Below are 15746 nucleotides of genomic sequence, written 5' to 3'. Positions count from 1 at the left end.
GTGAATATCAAATAAATTTTGTACTCCTAGTTTATAGATATGCATTCAAAGCCCGTACCGTACCCTTCTCTAACAATCGTCTCTTCCTAAATTCTACGTTTCAATTCCAAGCGTACCTATTGCATTTTCAATTGTTTTAAAACAAATACAATAATTCTTTAGTATACATTTGTAATCATCCCATTTTAATGTGATGGAAACATCTCCAAAAGTTTTACAAATTTACCGTTGCCAGCCATATTTTAGATCTAACGGTTATAGCAAAATATGTCAGAAGGACGCAGATATTCTTTTTGGGTTGTTTAAATAGTAAAAACTACACACATGATATTGAAACAGAAATATGTTCCATTCTCAAAACATTCCATATAAGTTTCAAATCCAATTTTTGTTCCCATCACTCTCTTATCAATTCTTCAATTCCACTATACTTGTACAATTATCATTAAACAAGAATTATGTTCCATTCCCAGATGTTCCATCCCCAATTACTCCACATTTTTTCAATTTCGCATTCTCGTCATTCCTTTCCAATTCTTCAACTCCACTTTACCACTATTATTGAACAAAAAATATGTTTCATTTCCACTTGTTCCATATTACTTTCCATATCAATTTCGCATTCCTATCATTCCCTTATCAATTCATCAATTCCACTACACAACTATTACTGAACAAAAATTATGTTTCATTCCCAGTTGTTCCATCTTCCAAAATAATTTTGCATTCCCAACTGCTATTAAAACTTCCAAACTCTTTAATCATTACTACTGAAATGCCACAGTTGCCATTTGAAAATAAAAATATAGTCCATTTTCAGTCGTTCCAACGCTATTAATGCTTAAACGATTGTGTATATATTTATTTTTAATTTATTGTACAATAATAAAATGAATTTGGCAACTTTTTTGACTTAAATAATATAAAACAAAATTATATAATGTTACAATTTAATAAAAATTACAATACAATAATAATAATAATAATAATTTTATTTAATAACGAACAGTGTACGCTAAAACTGTCGTCACTTATGGCTATAATGCACTTATCCCACACTTGGCAATCATAATTTTTGCTAATACCAACAACTTTCATTAAGCATGATCCCAACAGACTCTCGGTTACTGCGGCACTTTTAAAGCAACTTATTTTTCCCCTATTTTGAAGTGACGTTTCCCCCCGTTTATGCTGTGTTTGTGCGGACAAACATAAATAGTATGTACATAGGTATATTTTATAACCCCCGATTGGCTTATTACTGCGCTCTTTCAGCTCAAATCCCCTACTTTTTGTGTCGACTGTCTAACGCGCTCTAGTCGGTTCGCAATACGGGCGTCACTTGTACATCGTTCTCGTCGGCTTTAATATCGAATTTCAATTTCGCCAACTCCTTTAGCTCTTCGGTAGCCGGGTCCGCAGCTGTTTTCTTGTCGCCATTATCTTCCGCTGTTTTCGTGACCTTAACTGTATCGGGATACTTGTTTGGTGCATCTAAATCCTTTGAAAAGGAAACCACTGTCTTTGGTTCGTAGTTAACACCCAAAGCACCACTGGGATCGGGTGTGGGCAGACTGGGTGTGGCATGTCCATTAGTTAAGCCGTTAGCGACGCCATTTGTATGTGAAATGGTGACATCTTCCTCAGCGTGGCCATTCGTTTTTGGTGTTTCGGCTGCAGTAGCAACGCCGTTTTCTTTGGGTACCTCGACTGACTCGACTGCGCTTGTTGTTACTACAGCAACTTCGGCAGGTTCCGCTACCTCAGCTTCTTTCTGTGGCTCAGCTGGCAAATCAGCTGTCGGTGCTACTGTTGCTTCAGCGGACAACTCTTTTGGCTCTTCTTCTGCAACTGAAGGTGCGCTCGTTACTGCAATAGTTACAACAGGCGTTTGTAGTTCTTCGACTTTTGGTTCCTCAGCCTGTACCACTTCAATTTTGCTCTCCTCCTGTGCTACACTCTGCTGTTCTTCAACTTCAGGTTTGCTCTCCTCCTGTGTCACACTCTGCTGTTCTTCAATTTTGTGCTCCGCAACGGCTTGCTCTTCAGCATCCACTTTAATGTCAGCTGCGACTGCAACTGTTTCTTCAACTGCCTGCTCTTCTGGTTTTTCATCGTCCACTTCGCCAGCCACCGCTTTGTTAACCTCTTCAATTGCCTTGGCCACTTCTTCTTCTTCTACCTGTGCACTGGTAGCCACTGCAACGCTTTCTTCATGTGCTGGTGTCTCATCATTGACGGCGGCACTTACTTCAGCATTATTCTCCTCAGCTATGGATGCCTCTCTCGCCTCCTTTGCGGGCGGCGGTATCTCCAAAGATGGCACAATCGGTGGACTAGACATGGTCTCGACCAAAGACTGGCGATTCGGCGAAGATGGCGATATGACAACGTGTGTAAAGTAGCCGCTGCGCCGATTTTCAAAATCCAGAATGTTCTCCTTAGCTAAACGCTCTTGTATACGACGCTGACGTAGTATAAACTCGGGCACATTTTCATCATTGCCATTCTCAGCCGGTGCTGGCGTTGCTTCCGGCTTTGGTACACGCCTCAGCACAACTGGGTTATCAGCTTCATCAGTACTCTCCAACCGCTGTACGTTGGCGGGCTTGAAGACACCATTGAATTTGGTGCTCTGTATGATCAATTCATCGCCATTCTGACTGCTATTACTGCTGCTGTTGTTGTTATTATTATTGTTGTTGTTCGTGGCGCCATTAGTTTTTATGCCAGTGCCATTGGTGAAGACACCCGTGGTGCCCTTAACACCGGCACTTTTGTATGGATAGTAATTGTTGCGGTTGTTATTTTGTAATTCATTATTTAACGGATTGGCGCCGCCATTTTGTTGTGCCTTCGGTGAACGCTGTATGGTATAGTTCGGTTTACCGTGATTGATCAGTAGTTTTGTGGCCGGTGAAGGTGGTGACTTATCATCGCCATTACCGTTGAGAACGCTGCCGTTGACTGGGCGCAATTGTAGCTTAACTCGACTCAATGTGTCCGACATTTTTGGTTTCTTCTGATCTGCAATTAAAGAAGGTAAGATTATAGTTTAGATCAATATTTATTGAAGCTATATATGTATATAGAGGGTGATTCATTTCAAGGTTCCCTACATTTTTAAAGAAAAAAACACAGAAACTTAAAATTTAATGAGGAATTTTTATTTTCATTCGAAAAAGCAATCTTTGGATTTAATCTTTTGAAGATTATTTCTTTCAAATGCTGACCGCGGCTACGTCTCAGAGGGTCCAACCGTTGAGTCCAATTGTCCATGACTCGCTCGAGCATTTCGACTGGAAACGGGCGATTGAGGCACGTGATGTTTTACTTGCTTAGACTTTAGACTTAAGATATGCCCACAGGAAAAAGTTTCACGGTGTGATATCACAAGATCTCGGTGACCAATCGACCGGCCTAAAACGTCGCCGGCATTTTTGACGTCGTCTTTTGAGTAGAACTGCTTCTGAGCCAGACCAACTGCCATTGAACATAACAAATAATAATGATGGGTAAGACTTCCCATTTAAGCGTTTCCCGGTAGGTTTTTACCGGTTTGGTAACGTGAGGCCAAGCGTTGTCTAGCAGCAAACTCACTTTTTCGAGCCTGTCCTGGTATTGATCATAAGGAACCCAAGTTCCTTTTTTCTGAATCATTCCCAGCGCATGTAGTCGCTTTAAAATGGCTTGGCGGGTGACTCCCAAGGCAGAAACAAGCACTTCTAGAGTTTGACACGAATCCTCAACCAGTAACATCAACAATTCATCGTCTTCGAAGCACCTTGGCCTTTGTTTACGCGAACGGTCCGGTCGATTATAACTAACTCCTGGAGCCATCTATTGACAAGGAACAGGAACTTAGTTACGCACCTAATAATAACGAATTACGAGCTAATATTGATGTCAGAAATGCGCCCCATTCTGGAAGACCAGTTAACGAAAGTATCGACAATAATGAAAATCGTCGAGTACGACCATCATTTAGGTACTTTTTCGATCTCCTAGGAGCTAACTAAGCATTGCACAAACACAATTTAGAAAATTTTAAATAAGGCTGTATGCAAAAAAGATGCTCGATTCTCGACCGACTTCCGATGTGCAAATCTCTTTTGGATCGATCCATTTCTAAAGTGGCTGATTGCTGGTGATGACAATATCACGCGAAAATGGTTGTGGTCGAATCGCGGTGAGCTGCTGCAGACGGTGACGAAGCCAAGATTGATCATAAGGAAGGCTATGCTACTTTTTTGGTGGGATTGGCATTTCCTGAGAGCTGCCAACATTTTTTCATCGAACTCTTACTTCGTATCTTAAGGCAACAATCATCTAAAAGCGGCTAACTTTAGTCAATAGCAAAGAAATTGTGTTCCATCAGGGAATCGTGGACATCATCGATAGTGACTCGTCGGGAGTTTGGTTGACAGAGCTTTATCCATCCTCCTTGCTTATAGTCTGGATCTGACATCAAGTGATTACAATCTATTCCTGCTTCCTCCAATAGGAGAGCTTCAGGAGACACAAATCGATAGTAACTCGTCCGCAATTTCGAGAGCTTTATTGAGAGAATTTCATCCATTGACCTTCCTTTTAGTCCGAATCTGATATCAGTACTTGCTATTCCTGTCTATGGCGAATGATTTTGCTTAGTAAAAATCGACCATCTTAAAGTTTTATCTAAAAATAGGAGTGTTTCTATGACATTGAAGTTTCTGTGAAAGTATCTTGGCAAGAAGTTATCGAACAGAACGGTACATATACAATCAGAATCGGAACATATATGCCAAATAAGACCTTCAGTTTAATGCAAAAATAATGGATTTTTTTACTAGACCTTAATGGTTTCTTTTAGACGGTCTTAGATAGATCAGTAACCACATAGTAGATATAAATATAGAATTTTCAGTGTCAAGTGATCCACTTGCGATCTAACCTGTCCTAATGTCAAGTTCAATATTGAGCTATTCTTATGACAACTTATCATAATTTCTTCCATAACCAAAAGTTTTAACTGATTTGCCATTATTTTGTGCTCGCTTTCCCCTTAACAACAGCGACATAACTAGAACTTCTTAACTTTTTATGGTTATTATTAAAAATTAGAATTAATAAATACTTTCTACATAATTTATTACCCCGACTGCTAGCTAATCACTCAATCACTCAACCAGCTGGACAGTCTACCAGATTACACCAAGCGCTTGTCAAAAAATTAAAGCACACAATGTCGTTGTGAGTTTGAGAATGTCACTGTGAGTTTGAAAATCAAACAAATCAAGATTACAAGTGTCATAAAGAAATTAACACACATTTGTTTGCTGTAGTATTAGCCGATGATTATCAGCTTTTTTTGCAACCGCAGTGGCTGCTTATCAGAGACCTTGTTGATTACACTACGTGCAGCTAAAACTGAGGGTTTATGTCAGAAAATCGACCTTCACCTAACATTACGGTAAATCGGCTCAATGTTAATGGCCTAAAGTAAGTCAGCGTTTTAATAAATGTAGCTTAGGCTTAGAGAGAGAGAGCCTGAAATTGACCTTTGCTTGAGCTTTGCTATGAGCGCATAATGCCTATCAATCAAAACGTTTGTGTTAATGCCACGAATGAACGCGTATTTTTACTTTTGGGTAACATTCGAAGCGATTTGGTTTGATTACCTTACTTATGTAACGATATTTTGCATAGAAATATATATGTACATATATTATAATAAATGAGAACGGCAGAAAAATAGAGTTGAAATTTTAAATTTTTTATTACTAATTTAATTATTTTTTTTTTATTTTTAATTTTAATTATTTTTTTTTAATTTAAAATAAAAATTATTTGAAATTAAAATTTTGAATTTTAAAATTAAAAATTAATTAATTTAAAATTAAATTTTTTAATTTAAAAATTCAAAATTTTAAAATTTATTAAAAAAAAATTTAAAATTAGTTCAATTTTAAATTAATTAAATTTTTTAAAATTTTAACATTAATTAATTTTTTTTATTTAAAATTTTTTAAATTAATTAAAATAAATAAATTTTTTAATTTAAAATGTTTGAAATTAATTAAAATTTTGAATTTTAAAATTAAAACTTAATTAATTTAAAATTAATAAAATTAATTAAATTTTTTAATTTAATTTAAAATTAATTAATAAAATTATTTAAATTTTTTAATTTTATTTAAAATTAATTAAAAATTTTAATTAATTTTATTAAAAATTAATTAATTTAAAATTAATAAAATTAATTAAAATTTTTAATTAATTTTAAATTAAAATTTTTAATTTTTTAATTAATTTTAATTAATTTTAAATTAATTTTAATTAATTTTAAATTAATTTTAAATTAAAATTTTTAATTAATTTTAAACTAAATTAAAAGACTTAATTATTTTTTTTAATTTTAAATTAAGTAATTTTTAATTTTAAAATTCAAAATTTTAATTTTAATTAATTTCAAACATCTTAAATTAAAATATTTATTTAATTTAATTTAAAATTAATTTAAAATTTCAATTTAAAATTAATTAAATTTTTTAATTTAAAAAATCAAAATTTTAATTTTAAATAATTTCAAACATTTTAAATTAAAAAAATTATTTACTTTAATTAATTTAAAAAAATTTTTAATTAAAAAAATTAATTAATATTAAAATTTTATTAATTTAAAATTGAATTATTTTTAAATTTTTGTAATAAATTTTATTAATCTCATACTTTAAAATATTTAATTAGTTTTAAATTTTTAAATTACAATTTTAATTTTTAATTGTAATTAATTTTAAATTTTTGTAATAAATTTAATTAATCGATATAAGAAGTAGTATGACAAAAATTTAAAATTAAAAAAAGACCTTCGCTGATAATTTTTTGTCGGAAGCAACTGTTTTTGATTGGTACAAACTATTCAAATAGGGTCGGGAACGCCTTGACGACGAACCCCGCAAAGGACGGTCATCAACATCAACTAATGATCAATGCGTCAATAAAATAGGGAATAATGTGATTGAGAATCGACGATTAACTGTCATAGATATTACTGGCATCGTTGGAATATCGAAAAGATCAGCGAAAACCATTTTGAAAGACCATATGGGCCTAAGAAATGTGAAAGTACGATTGGTACCAAAATCTCTCAACTTTTTTGAAAACCAGCTTCGCATTAACGTCTCTGAAATAATGCTTTCCAACTACCAGGATATCATGAAACGTATTATAATTGCCGATGAGTCTTTGATCCATGCTTGGGACCCGGAAACAGACGATCAATCGACCGAATATCGTGACGGAGATGAGCCGAAGCCGAAAACCACGTCAAAGCAGGTCAAAAATCAAGCTTAAGTTGACAGTTTTCTGAGATTATCGAGGTATGGGGCACTTTGAATTCCTACCGACCGGTCAAACTGTCAACAAGGAATATTATTTGAGTGTTATGCAGCATTTGTGCGAAGCTTTTCGTAAAAAGAAGCCGGAATTATGGGCCGACAACGCCTGGGTTTTGTACCACGATAAGGCACCGTCGAGCCTGCAATGATTCTTCGTGAGTTTTTCGCCAAATTTTCCAACAATATCATGCCGCAACCACGGTGTTCGCCTGATTTAGCTCCGTGTGACTTCTGGTTATTCAGCAAACTCAAACGACCGCTTCGGGGTAAGCGTTTTGAGTCAATTGGAAAAATTATATGTGAATGGGAGACGTGCATTGAAGGTTAGTCCGGAGAGTGACTCTAACAACAGTTTCGAGGATTTGAAAAAACGTTGACACAAGTGTATTGGAGCCAAGAGGGATTACTTTGATGGGAACGACATAGATTTTGTATTCGATTTGGATCTTCAGTTTGTATAACAGCTAGAAGGTTACTTGGTTCAAATCTTGTTAGCTTGATCTTTGTATGTCGCCGAACCGTTCATCCCAGCAAGTGAATCGAACTCACCAATATTTTGCAATTATAATGCAGATTCTTTATGTTTTATTGCCAGATTTAGCAATGCAATACAAAATTATTTGGCATATAGGTATATATACGTACATACATATATATGTATATATAGTCATATTTATGCGTAATTTCAAATACCAACCTCAACGAAGTCATTCGCTGACACAACCCATAAGCAATAAATATCTCAAACAGGCAATTATCACGTACAACACACTTGGCTTTTGCGCAAACGCATTGCGAAATTCACCTAAATCTGGCAACCACCACAACAACGCGTACACGTCAACAGCTGAAGATCGTCGTGTGAACGCTCAGCGCTGGGCATTACTATTTGGAATTTGTAATTGTAATCTAAATATATTTATGCGTATGTGAATTACACACAAGCAACGAAACAACAACAGCTGATATGCATAATAGCAGTGCCACAATAGCAACAACAACAGTGGCACTACAGAAATTACTACAATTTAAGCGCCGCAAAAGTGAAAACAGTGCAATTCATTAACAAACAATTCCACCTTTTTCTTTGCTAGCTTTACTTACAAGCCCACCAGTGAACGCCTAGCAAGGCAGGCAGCGAGGTAAGCAAGCATACAGTTCGTACGTCCGTACGTCAAAGCGCTTGGCCGCCAATTCAGCTTGGCAACATTTCAAAATTCAATTCATTAACGCTTTCGTGCAACAACAACGACAACAACCAGACAACAATCTAACGTCTAACGCTTACGCATTACAACAAGCAGCAACAACGGCGGCTTAGAAGGGCAATATTGGATGTATGAATTTATGCTTGCGGCAAAAGTAGTGGCAGCGCTCACACAAACGAGGCGATTGTGCTGATGGAATCATAAAATATCTATATAAAAACAAGCAAAAGCGCTGAAAGCAACCTTTTCACGCAACCAGCGCTGGTAAAAATGGTGAATGGTTTGCATGTGGAGGCATGTAGAAAGGCAAGCAATTTGACTGCCAACTATAAATATAGAAAATGTTACATATATATGTATATATAAATAAATTTATATGTGCATACATAAATATATATTTTTCGATATATATATATACAAATACACATATAAACATACTCTTTCTAACGACCTTTGCGCCAAAAGAAAACAATCGTCAACTGCCAACCAACTCAAGTATGCCTTTTTCTACCACAATGCTGTCTGTATGTTCGCCTGCCTTTGTATTAAAAACATTATCAGCTGTCAGTACATTGCAACAGGTGTGGCAACACTATGCGCTTGCAAACATTTTTTGCATTTCCACCGCATGTTGGCATTTAATTGCGCGAAGCGGTCTTGCAACTGCCAACAGTTGGTGGTGTAAGCTAATCGACGGGATCTGTCTATGGACAGGTATGTGTTAAGCGTGCGGGTATAATTTATATAACTAACAAACCTATATATAGATTTAGTGAAACAAGAAGAAACAATAACTAACCTATAATACCCTTCACACTTGCAGTTTTATAGCATAAAGGGGTATAAAAAATATTTATATTGATTCTGAACGGTCAGTTTATATGGCAGCTATATGCTATAGTGACCCGATCGGAACAATATGTTCGTATATTGTAGCGATGTCTTAAATATTAAGCTATACCAAATTTTGTTAAGCTGCCTCGTCAAATAAAAGAGTTTTCCATACAAGGACTTGAGTTGTATAGGACAGTTTGTATGGCAGCTATATGCTATAGTAGTCCGATCTGAACAATATGTTCGTTGACTGTAGCGATGTCTTAAATATTAAGCTACGCCAATTTCTGTGAACATACGTTGTCAATTAAAAAAGTTTTCCATACAAGGACTTGAGTTGTAAAGGACAGTTTGTATGACAGCTATATGCTATAGTTATCCGATCTAAACAATTTCTTCGGATATTGTATCGATGCTTTGAATAATAAGCTATACCAAATTACATCAAGATACCCTTTCAAATAAAAAAGTTTTCCATATAAGGACTTGAGTTGGATCGATGGTTTTGTATGGCAGCTATATGGCATAGTTGTCTAATCAGAGCCACTTCTATGGAAATTATACCTTTGGCTTAGATAGCAACTTATACTAAATTTCATCAAGATATCTCCCCAAATAAAAAAGTTTTTCATACAAGGACCTGAGTTGTATAGGTCAGTTTGTATGACAGCTATACATATGTCATAGTTGCCCGATATCTGCGGTTCCAACAATAATGATGTTCTGAGGCTGTTATTCACAGGCTCAAATTAAACTCACAGATTGTAAAGGATCTCCTATACTATCTTATAAAAGAACTCCTACTATATCTTATGAAAGATTTCCTACTCCATCCACTCTGAAATGATGGCTCTTCCATACATAACCAATCTCTATCGAAGAAGAGACGACAAACATAAGAAAACAGCAATACACTCAAGCCTACATAATCTTAATGAACCCGAAATTCACTAGATTAACTCGGCAGAGTTCTATAAAACTAGTATTAGTACAAAAAAATCAAAAAATCAAACATAATTAAACTATTTTAGGAAACTTGAATTATTAATGGATTCCTTAGCTTAGCTTAGGTCGAAAGTTGGATTTCACTTGGACAGATAATTTATCCCAAAAAACCACTTTAAGTACATCACCTCATAGATCGACGTAACGTTTGAGCTCACCACAAAGTTATTAAGGCGGTCAACATCAATCCCAGCCACTTCACTAGGCTCTGCAAAGTTGAGTCTATCAAGAAATTTTAAGCTCAGTCTGTCAAAAGTCGGGCAATAGCGGAGAAAGTGACAAAATATTGTTGTTGTTATTGTTAAAGAGGCAGACAACATTTCTGAAGAAATTTCGAGAAATGGTACCGAGTTGACAGTCTTTGGTCGAATAAAAATTCGTGTTCGTTCCGACTGTCGTGGAATCGGAAGTGACAAGATGTTTCCACCTCGCCTTCCTCTATATTACTTTCGCAAAGAACTTTTCACAGAACATTTATTCGCACCGCCTGTGAACCTATTAGACAGTGTCTCAGAACACCTAATGTATAATCTTACAACTGTGGCGAGATTGACTTTGATTTGATTGATTGGAAGCATCTCTTATAACTCACTTTGGGACAGAAGGATATCGCAATCGCAGAAGTCCTGGTTTTCTGGTTGTTACCTAGTCTTATCGAGCTCATTGGAAGTCCATAGGTCCAGCGTGAGAACGCAAGAGGACATCGAAAAAACCTAATCGCTTCTAATCGGATTCCGAATATATTAAATGGATTTTTTTGGGTCTTGACGCCATGCTTAGCCATTTATGTGGAATCTGTTAGGGTTAGGACTAAGTAAAGACCTTGTATAACCCATATGTACTCTATACCTATATTCTTCTAAATTCTTTTGGGGTATATAGTACACCTACTCACACACACCATAAATAGTAAAATTTTTTTGTTTCAATTATCTTTTTTTCCAGTTTGCCACCTTTCTTTTGCGTATTAAGATATCACTTGTTCATCTGACGTGAAATTGAAGTTGAGCGCACAAGTGTATGACCGTATGAGATGCATGATATATACCATACACACACATACATACATAAGTATACAGAGCCGTTTGTGTTTAGCAAATGATCGAAACTGGCCATTTATGCAGCCATTCACTCGTTTAATCGTTTCGGCTAAGTGTGCAAGCAATTTGAGAATTTGTTGCTTCATTTGCCTAAGCGACACTCGTTTTGCTGCCGGCCAACATGTTTAAGATTTATCAGCTGAGCGGTTATTTGTACGACACAGCCACTTGTTGTCTGTGCGGCGACAGGAACGCATGCGCACAACGTACACTCACATCAATTTTTGCTCAAATTGCAATTTAATGTTTTGTATGTGCAATGACAACTCGATTGGCCGGTGACAGACGTAATAACAAACATGGCTTATGAACGAGTATGAAGTAACGGTTTTAGATGTCAAAAATTGCTTATGAAACGGCAGCGAATATATGTATGTGGTATGACTTGCGCACACTTTAGGTATATTTACATAACTACCTCGTAATGCTGATAACTTCATTTAATTTTTCTTTATTTGATATTTCTTTATTTACTTATTTTAATGTTATTTATTTTTCATATTTATTTCTCCCCCCTTCCCCGCCTTTAGTATGTCACTTTTGTAATTACAATTTTACAGCACTTTAATTTGTCCAATTATCTGCATGTCGCGTGTGTGGCTTCTATTAAACCAGCTCATATTTAGTCTGTCATTCTTGTTTTGCTCTTGTCTTTCTGCATTTTTAGTGTTTTGTCTTGGAGTTGCTTTGTTCGTTCTGCTTTGTTTTACCACAACCCGTTACTCTAATTACGCGCACACCGTCCGACATGCAACCCGATACAGCCAAGCCCACCTCCGCTACGCCAGGCTGATTGTTGGCGCTCGTGTTCTACTTCCGCATCGTCGTGATTTATAACTCGTTTCGGTGTGTCTTGTGCTCTTTGTGGTACTCTTTTGAGTGAGATAATTGTGGCTTGGGTGCCAGCGAGTGGTGTAACTGGTTTCGGGTGTTTGCAAAAAGTGCTTTGTAAATATACAGGGTTTTCCATTGAGAGAGATATGATTTCTTAAAAAAACAATAATTGTTGAGGCCTCCACGAATTCACTTACAAGAACAAATTCGATGAATCCAATTTTCGAGTACTTTTTCTTCTAAACCAAGTCGTAAGTCATGAATAGCAGGTTCAATATCAACTTCTAAGGCTTGAAAAGAGTCTGTTTTATGGCTAAAGACCAATGACTTCAAATGACCGAACAAGAAGTGGTCTACTGGTGTTGAATCACAACTTCTTGGAGGCCATTCAATGCGACATTTTCCTGAAATAATCGAATCTCCAAACTTTGCGCGCAATAATTCGATTATTGCACGTCCTGTGTGGCATGTTGCTCCGTTTTGTTGGAAACAGATGTTGTCAACTTCCTCAACGACGCTTAAAACACATTATTAGTGATACAGAACAGACCATAGGACTTCCTTAAATACCCTCAGTTTACCCTCGAAAAGCTGCAACTGGTCATTGGCTAGCCAATCACCTAGCCCGGACGCCATCCTAGCATAAATCCTTAAAATATTGGCTACATAGGGATTGACAGTACTTTTGAATATCTACAACGCCTTCATCGAAGCCGGTATATGCCCTGAACTCTGGAAAAACTACGGCTGGTCCTGGCATATTCCCTGAACGCCTGGTCCTGATCAGTAATGGAAAAGGAAATCGCAGCATGTCATCCGCAGACTGCAGACTCGAAACTTAGGAACTATCAGTGGCGCCATTGAAAGTGTAGAAACCTCAAAGCGTAGATGCCATAAATACAAGGATGTCCGAAACGCCTTGAACAGCGCTAGATCGGTGGACAAGATCGACCTTCAAGAAAAAGGCTTTAGAATCCCCAACTACCTCAGCGCTGAGGTGTGAAGCTGCCTTAGTAATAGAAAATTGTTGTAATAAACTAGAGTGGGATCACGACGAATAGTGGTTAAGTAAGGAGTAGCTCGAGAATTCATTTCAGCCTCAAACCTGTGGAACATCATCTACGATACTATACTAAAGGTCGAAATGCCAAACGAATCGTGCTCATTGGCTTCTCGGATGACATTTCAGTAGTAATTACAGACCCGAGTCACAGACGAAGCGCGAACAAAGCTAAAACAGGTCATGATGTGGACACAATCATGGCTTGACTCAGACAACCTCCAGCTGGCTACGGAAAAAAGAGAGCTTCAACTGAAGTAAGTATGCAAACGACTATAGATATTCTAACGACACAAATAACAGGAAACTAGCTCGGTGTAAGACTGGACCACAGCTTACATTGGCTACAAATTCAGCACGTCACAGGAAAGGCAGAAGAAGTCATCTCTGAACTTAGCAGATTAAGCCAGACTAGCTAATATTAGTGGGCCCAGCTGAAGAAAGCGAAAGCTCCTAATGTGGACGACTATCAGCATTTTTTTTTATATGAAGCAGATATTTGGGCAGAGGTCGAGTAAAGTAGTGGCCAGAGCTTCAGAGCTAACCGAACCGGAGAATGAGAGTCGCGGCAGATGGACGGCCAGACTTATAAGAGATCGGTACTTATAGACAAGCCATAAATTTGGAAAAATCTACTTCTACACAACACAGCTGCGATGCGATCACGTATACTCCAAAAAGTACCCCCACAGTTTGGGAAAAGTCGAAATGTCGTCATGCCTATATATTGTATATATGTAGGTATTTGTTTATTTTTACATTGCTGATGTAATTGCTTGCTTGCTCGCCTATTAATCGCCGACTATTTATGCACTTAACTTCTAATTCCATGCTTATTATGTTTTCACTCTTTATATTATTGTTATTATTATGTTTATTTGTAGTAAATGAAAGCTTTATTGACCGTCAATTTTTTATCAGCGAACCGCGTTGTTACACTGATTATTTTAACGTTTTAGAGGTTAACGGCTACAGCCATTATTGTTAATGTTGTTGTTTTAGTGTTTACATTGGTTTTTTATTTTCATTTTACATTCTTCATTTTAAGTGCTGCTTTATTATCCACTTATACATATACACAAATATATTTACAAGTATGTGTACTTAGCCTACATTGTTTACTAGATTTTTCCCAAAGTTGTTCTAAATATTTTCCATTCACTTTTGATTTGTTTACATTTAACTCAAGACTGTGTAAATAACTTAAATTCAAACATAAAAAATTAAAAAAAATATTATAAATAAAATTTATATAATATGTGTATAACATATTGCGCAAGATACGTTAATTTTTAGAGACATTCAAGAAAACTCTGAAACAAATTTAAAAAAGTGGTAAAATTTTTTAATTGGAGGTTTACTCTAGAGAACCCTTTCTGTTTTAAGACATTCAAGTAAACTCTGAAAAAAAATTAAAAAATTTTTAATTGAATGTCAGCTGTTAGAGAAGCCTTTTAGTTTCAGAAGCAGCATCAATACAGGGTGTAATACAAAATTTCCTTGGAGTAAATTTGTTGGTGAGCAAAGTAAAAGCTCATATTTTTATGAAGAAGACAACTGAGTAGGATGTTAGGACGCATCACAGGGCACTTAAGTTCAAATCTTAGTTCTACCTTAAGAAACTAGATAAAGTGAGTAGTCAATAATACCGTAAATATAAATGCAAATTAGTCTCTCAGTTTTTGAGATATCCACCTGACATTTGGAACATGTCTTTTTCGCAAGCAATAAACTGTTCATTTGATCGAACAGATGTCCTTGTATAGAAAACTTTTTTGCTTAATGAGTTATCTTCATGGAATTTGGTATGAGTTATTATCTAAGGCAACGGTATAATCTAAATAGAAGTGGTTCTGATTAGACAACTGTACCATATAGCTGCCATACAAACCGACAACTTAAATCCTTGTATGGAAAACTTTTTTATTTGATCGTCACGAAATTTCACATATGTAGACAAGACAGCGTTTTAATTTCAAAAGAATTTGGTGAGATGGGATCATTCTATCGTATAGCTCTCATACAAACAGATCGATCAGCCTCAAGTACTTGTATGGAAAATTTCTTTATTTAACGAGATATCTTCACCAAATTTGGCACTGATAATTGTCCAAAGCAATAGAGCACTACTCCAAGAAATTGTTCAGATCGGATCACTATAGCATATAGCTGTCATACAAACTGATCGACCGAACCTATATGCTTGTATGGAAAACATTTTTATATGACAAGTTATAGCAACGAATCAGATCTAACTACTATAGTGTATAGCAGTCTCTAAGCTAAGCGATCAAAATCGAGCAAACAATCTTTTTATACCTTTCTA

At 36.0% G+C, this 15746-nt stretch overlaps 1 protein-coding gene across 6 annotated transcripts in view; it reads right to left on the bottom strand.

The window, feature by feature from the left end:
* Positions 1–813: 813 nt before the first annotated feature.
* Positions 814–15746, bottom strand: part of LOC105233127 (general transcriptional corepressor trfA) — a 53051-nt gene continuing 38118 nt past the window's right edge. For all 6 annotated transcript variants that reach the window (XM_049451559.1, XM_049451561.1, XM_011215101.4 and 3 more), the window contains one exon: positions 814–3027. In XM_049451559.1, coding sequence (XP_049307516.1) covers positions 1316–3010 — 1695 coding nt within the window. In that variant the 5' untranslated portion in view covers positions 3011–3027 and the 3' untranslated portion in view covers positions 814–1315. The remainder of the gene's footprint in view (positions 3028–15746) is intronic.

This window comes from Bactrocera dorsalis, chromosome 3 (genome assembly GCF_023373825.1).
Source record: "Bactrocera dorsalis isolate Fly_Bdor chromosome 3, ASM2337382v1, whole genome shotgun sequence".
In the NCBI taxonomy this organism is placed as follows: domain Eukaryota; kingdom Metazoa; phylum Arthropoda; class Insecta; order Diptera; family Tephritidae; genus Bactrocera; species Bactrocera dorsalis.
This window is presented reverse-complemented; position numbering and strand designations above follow the sequence as displayed.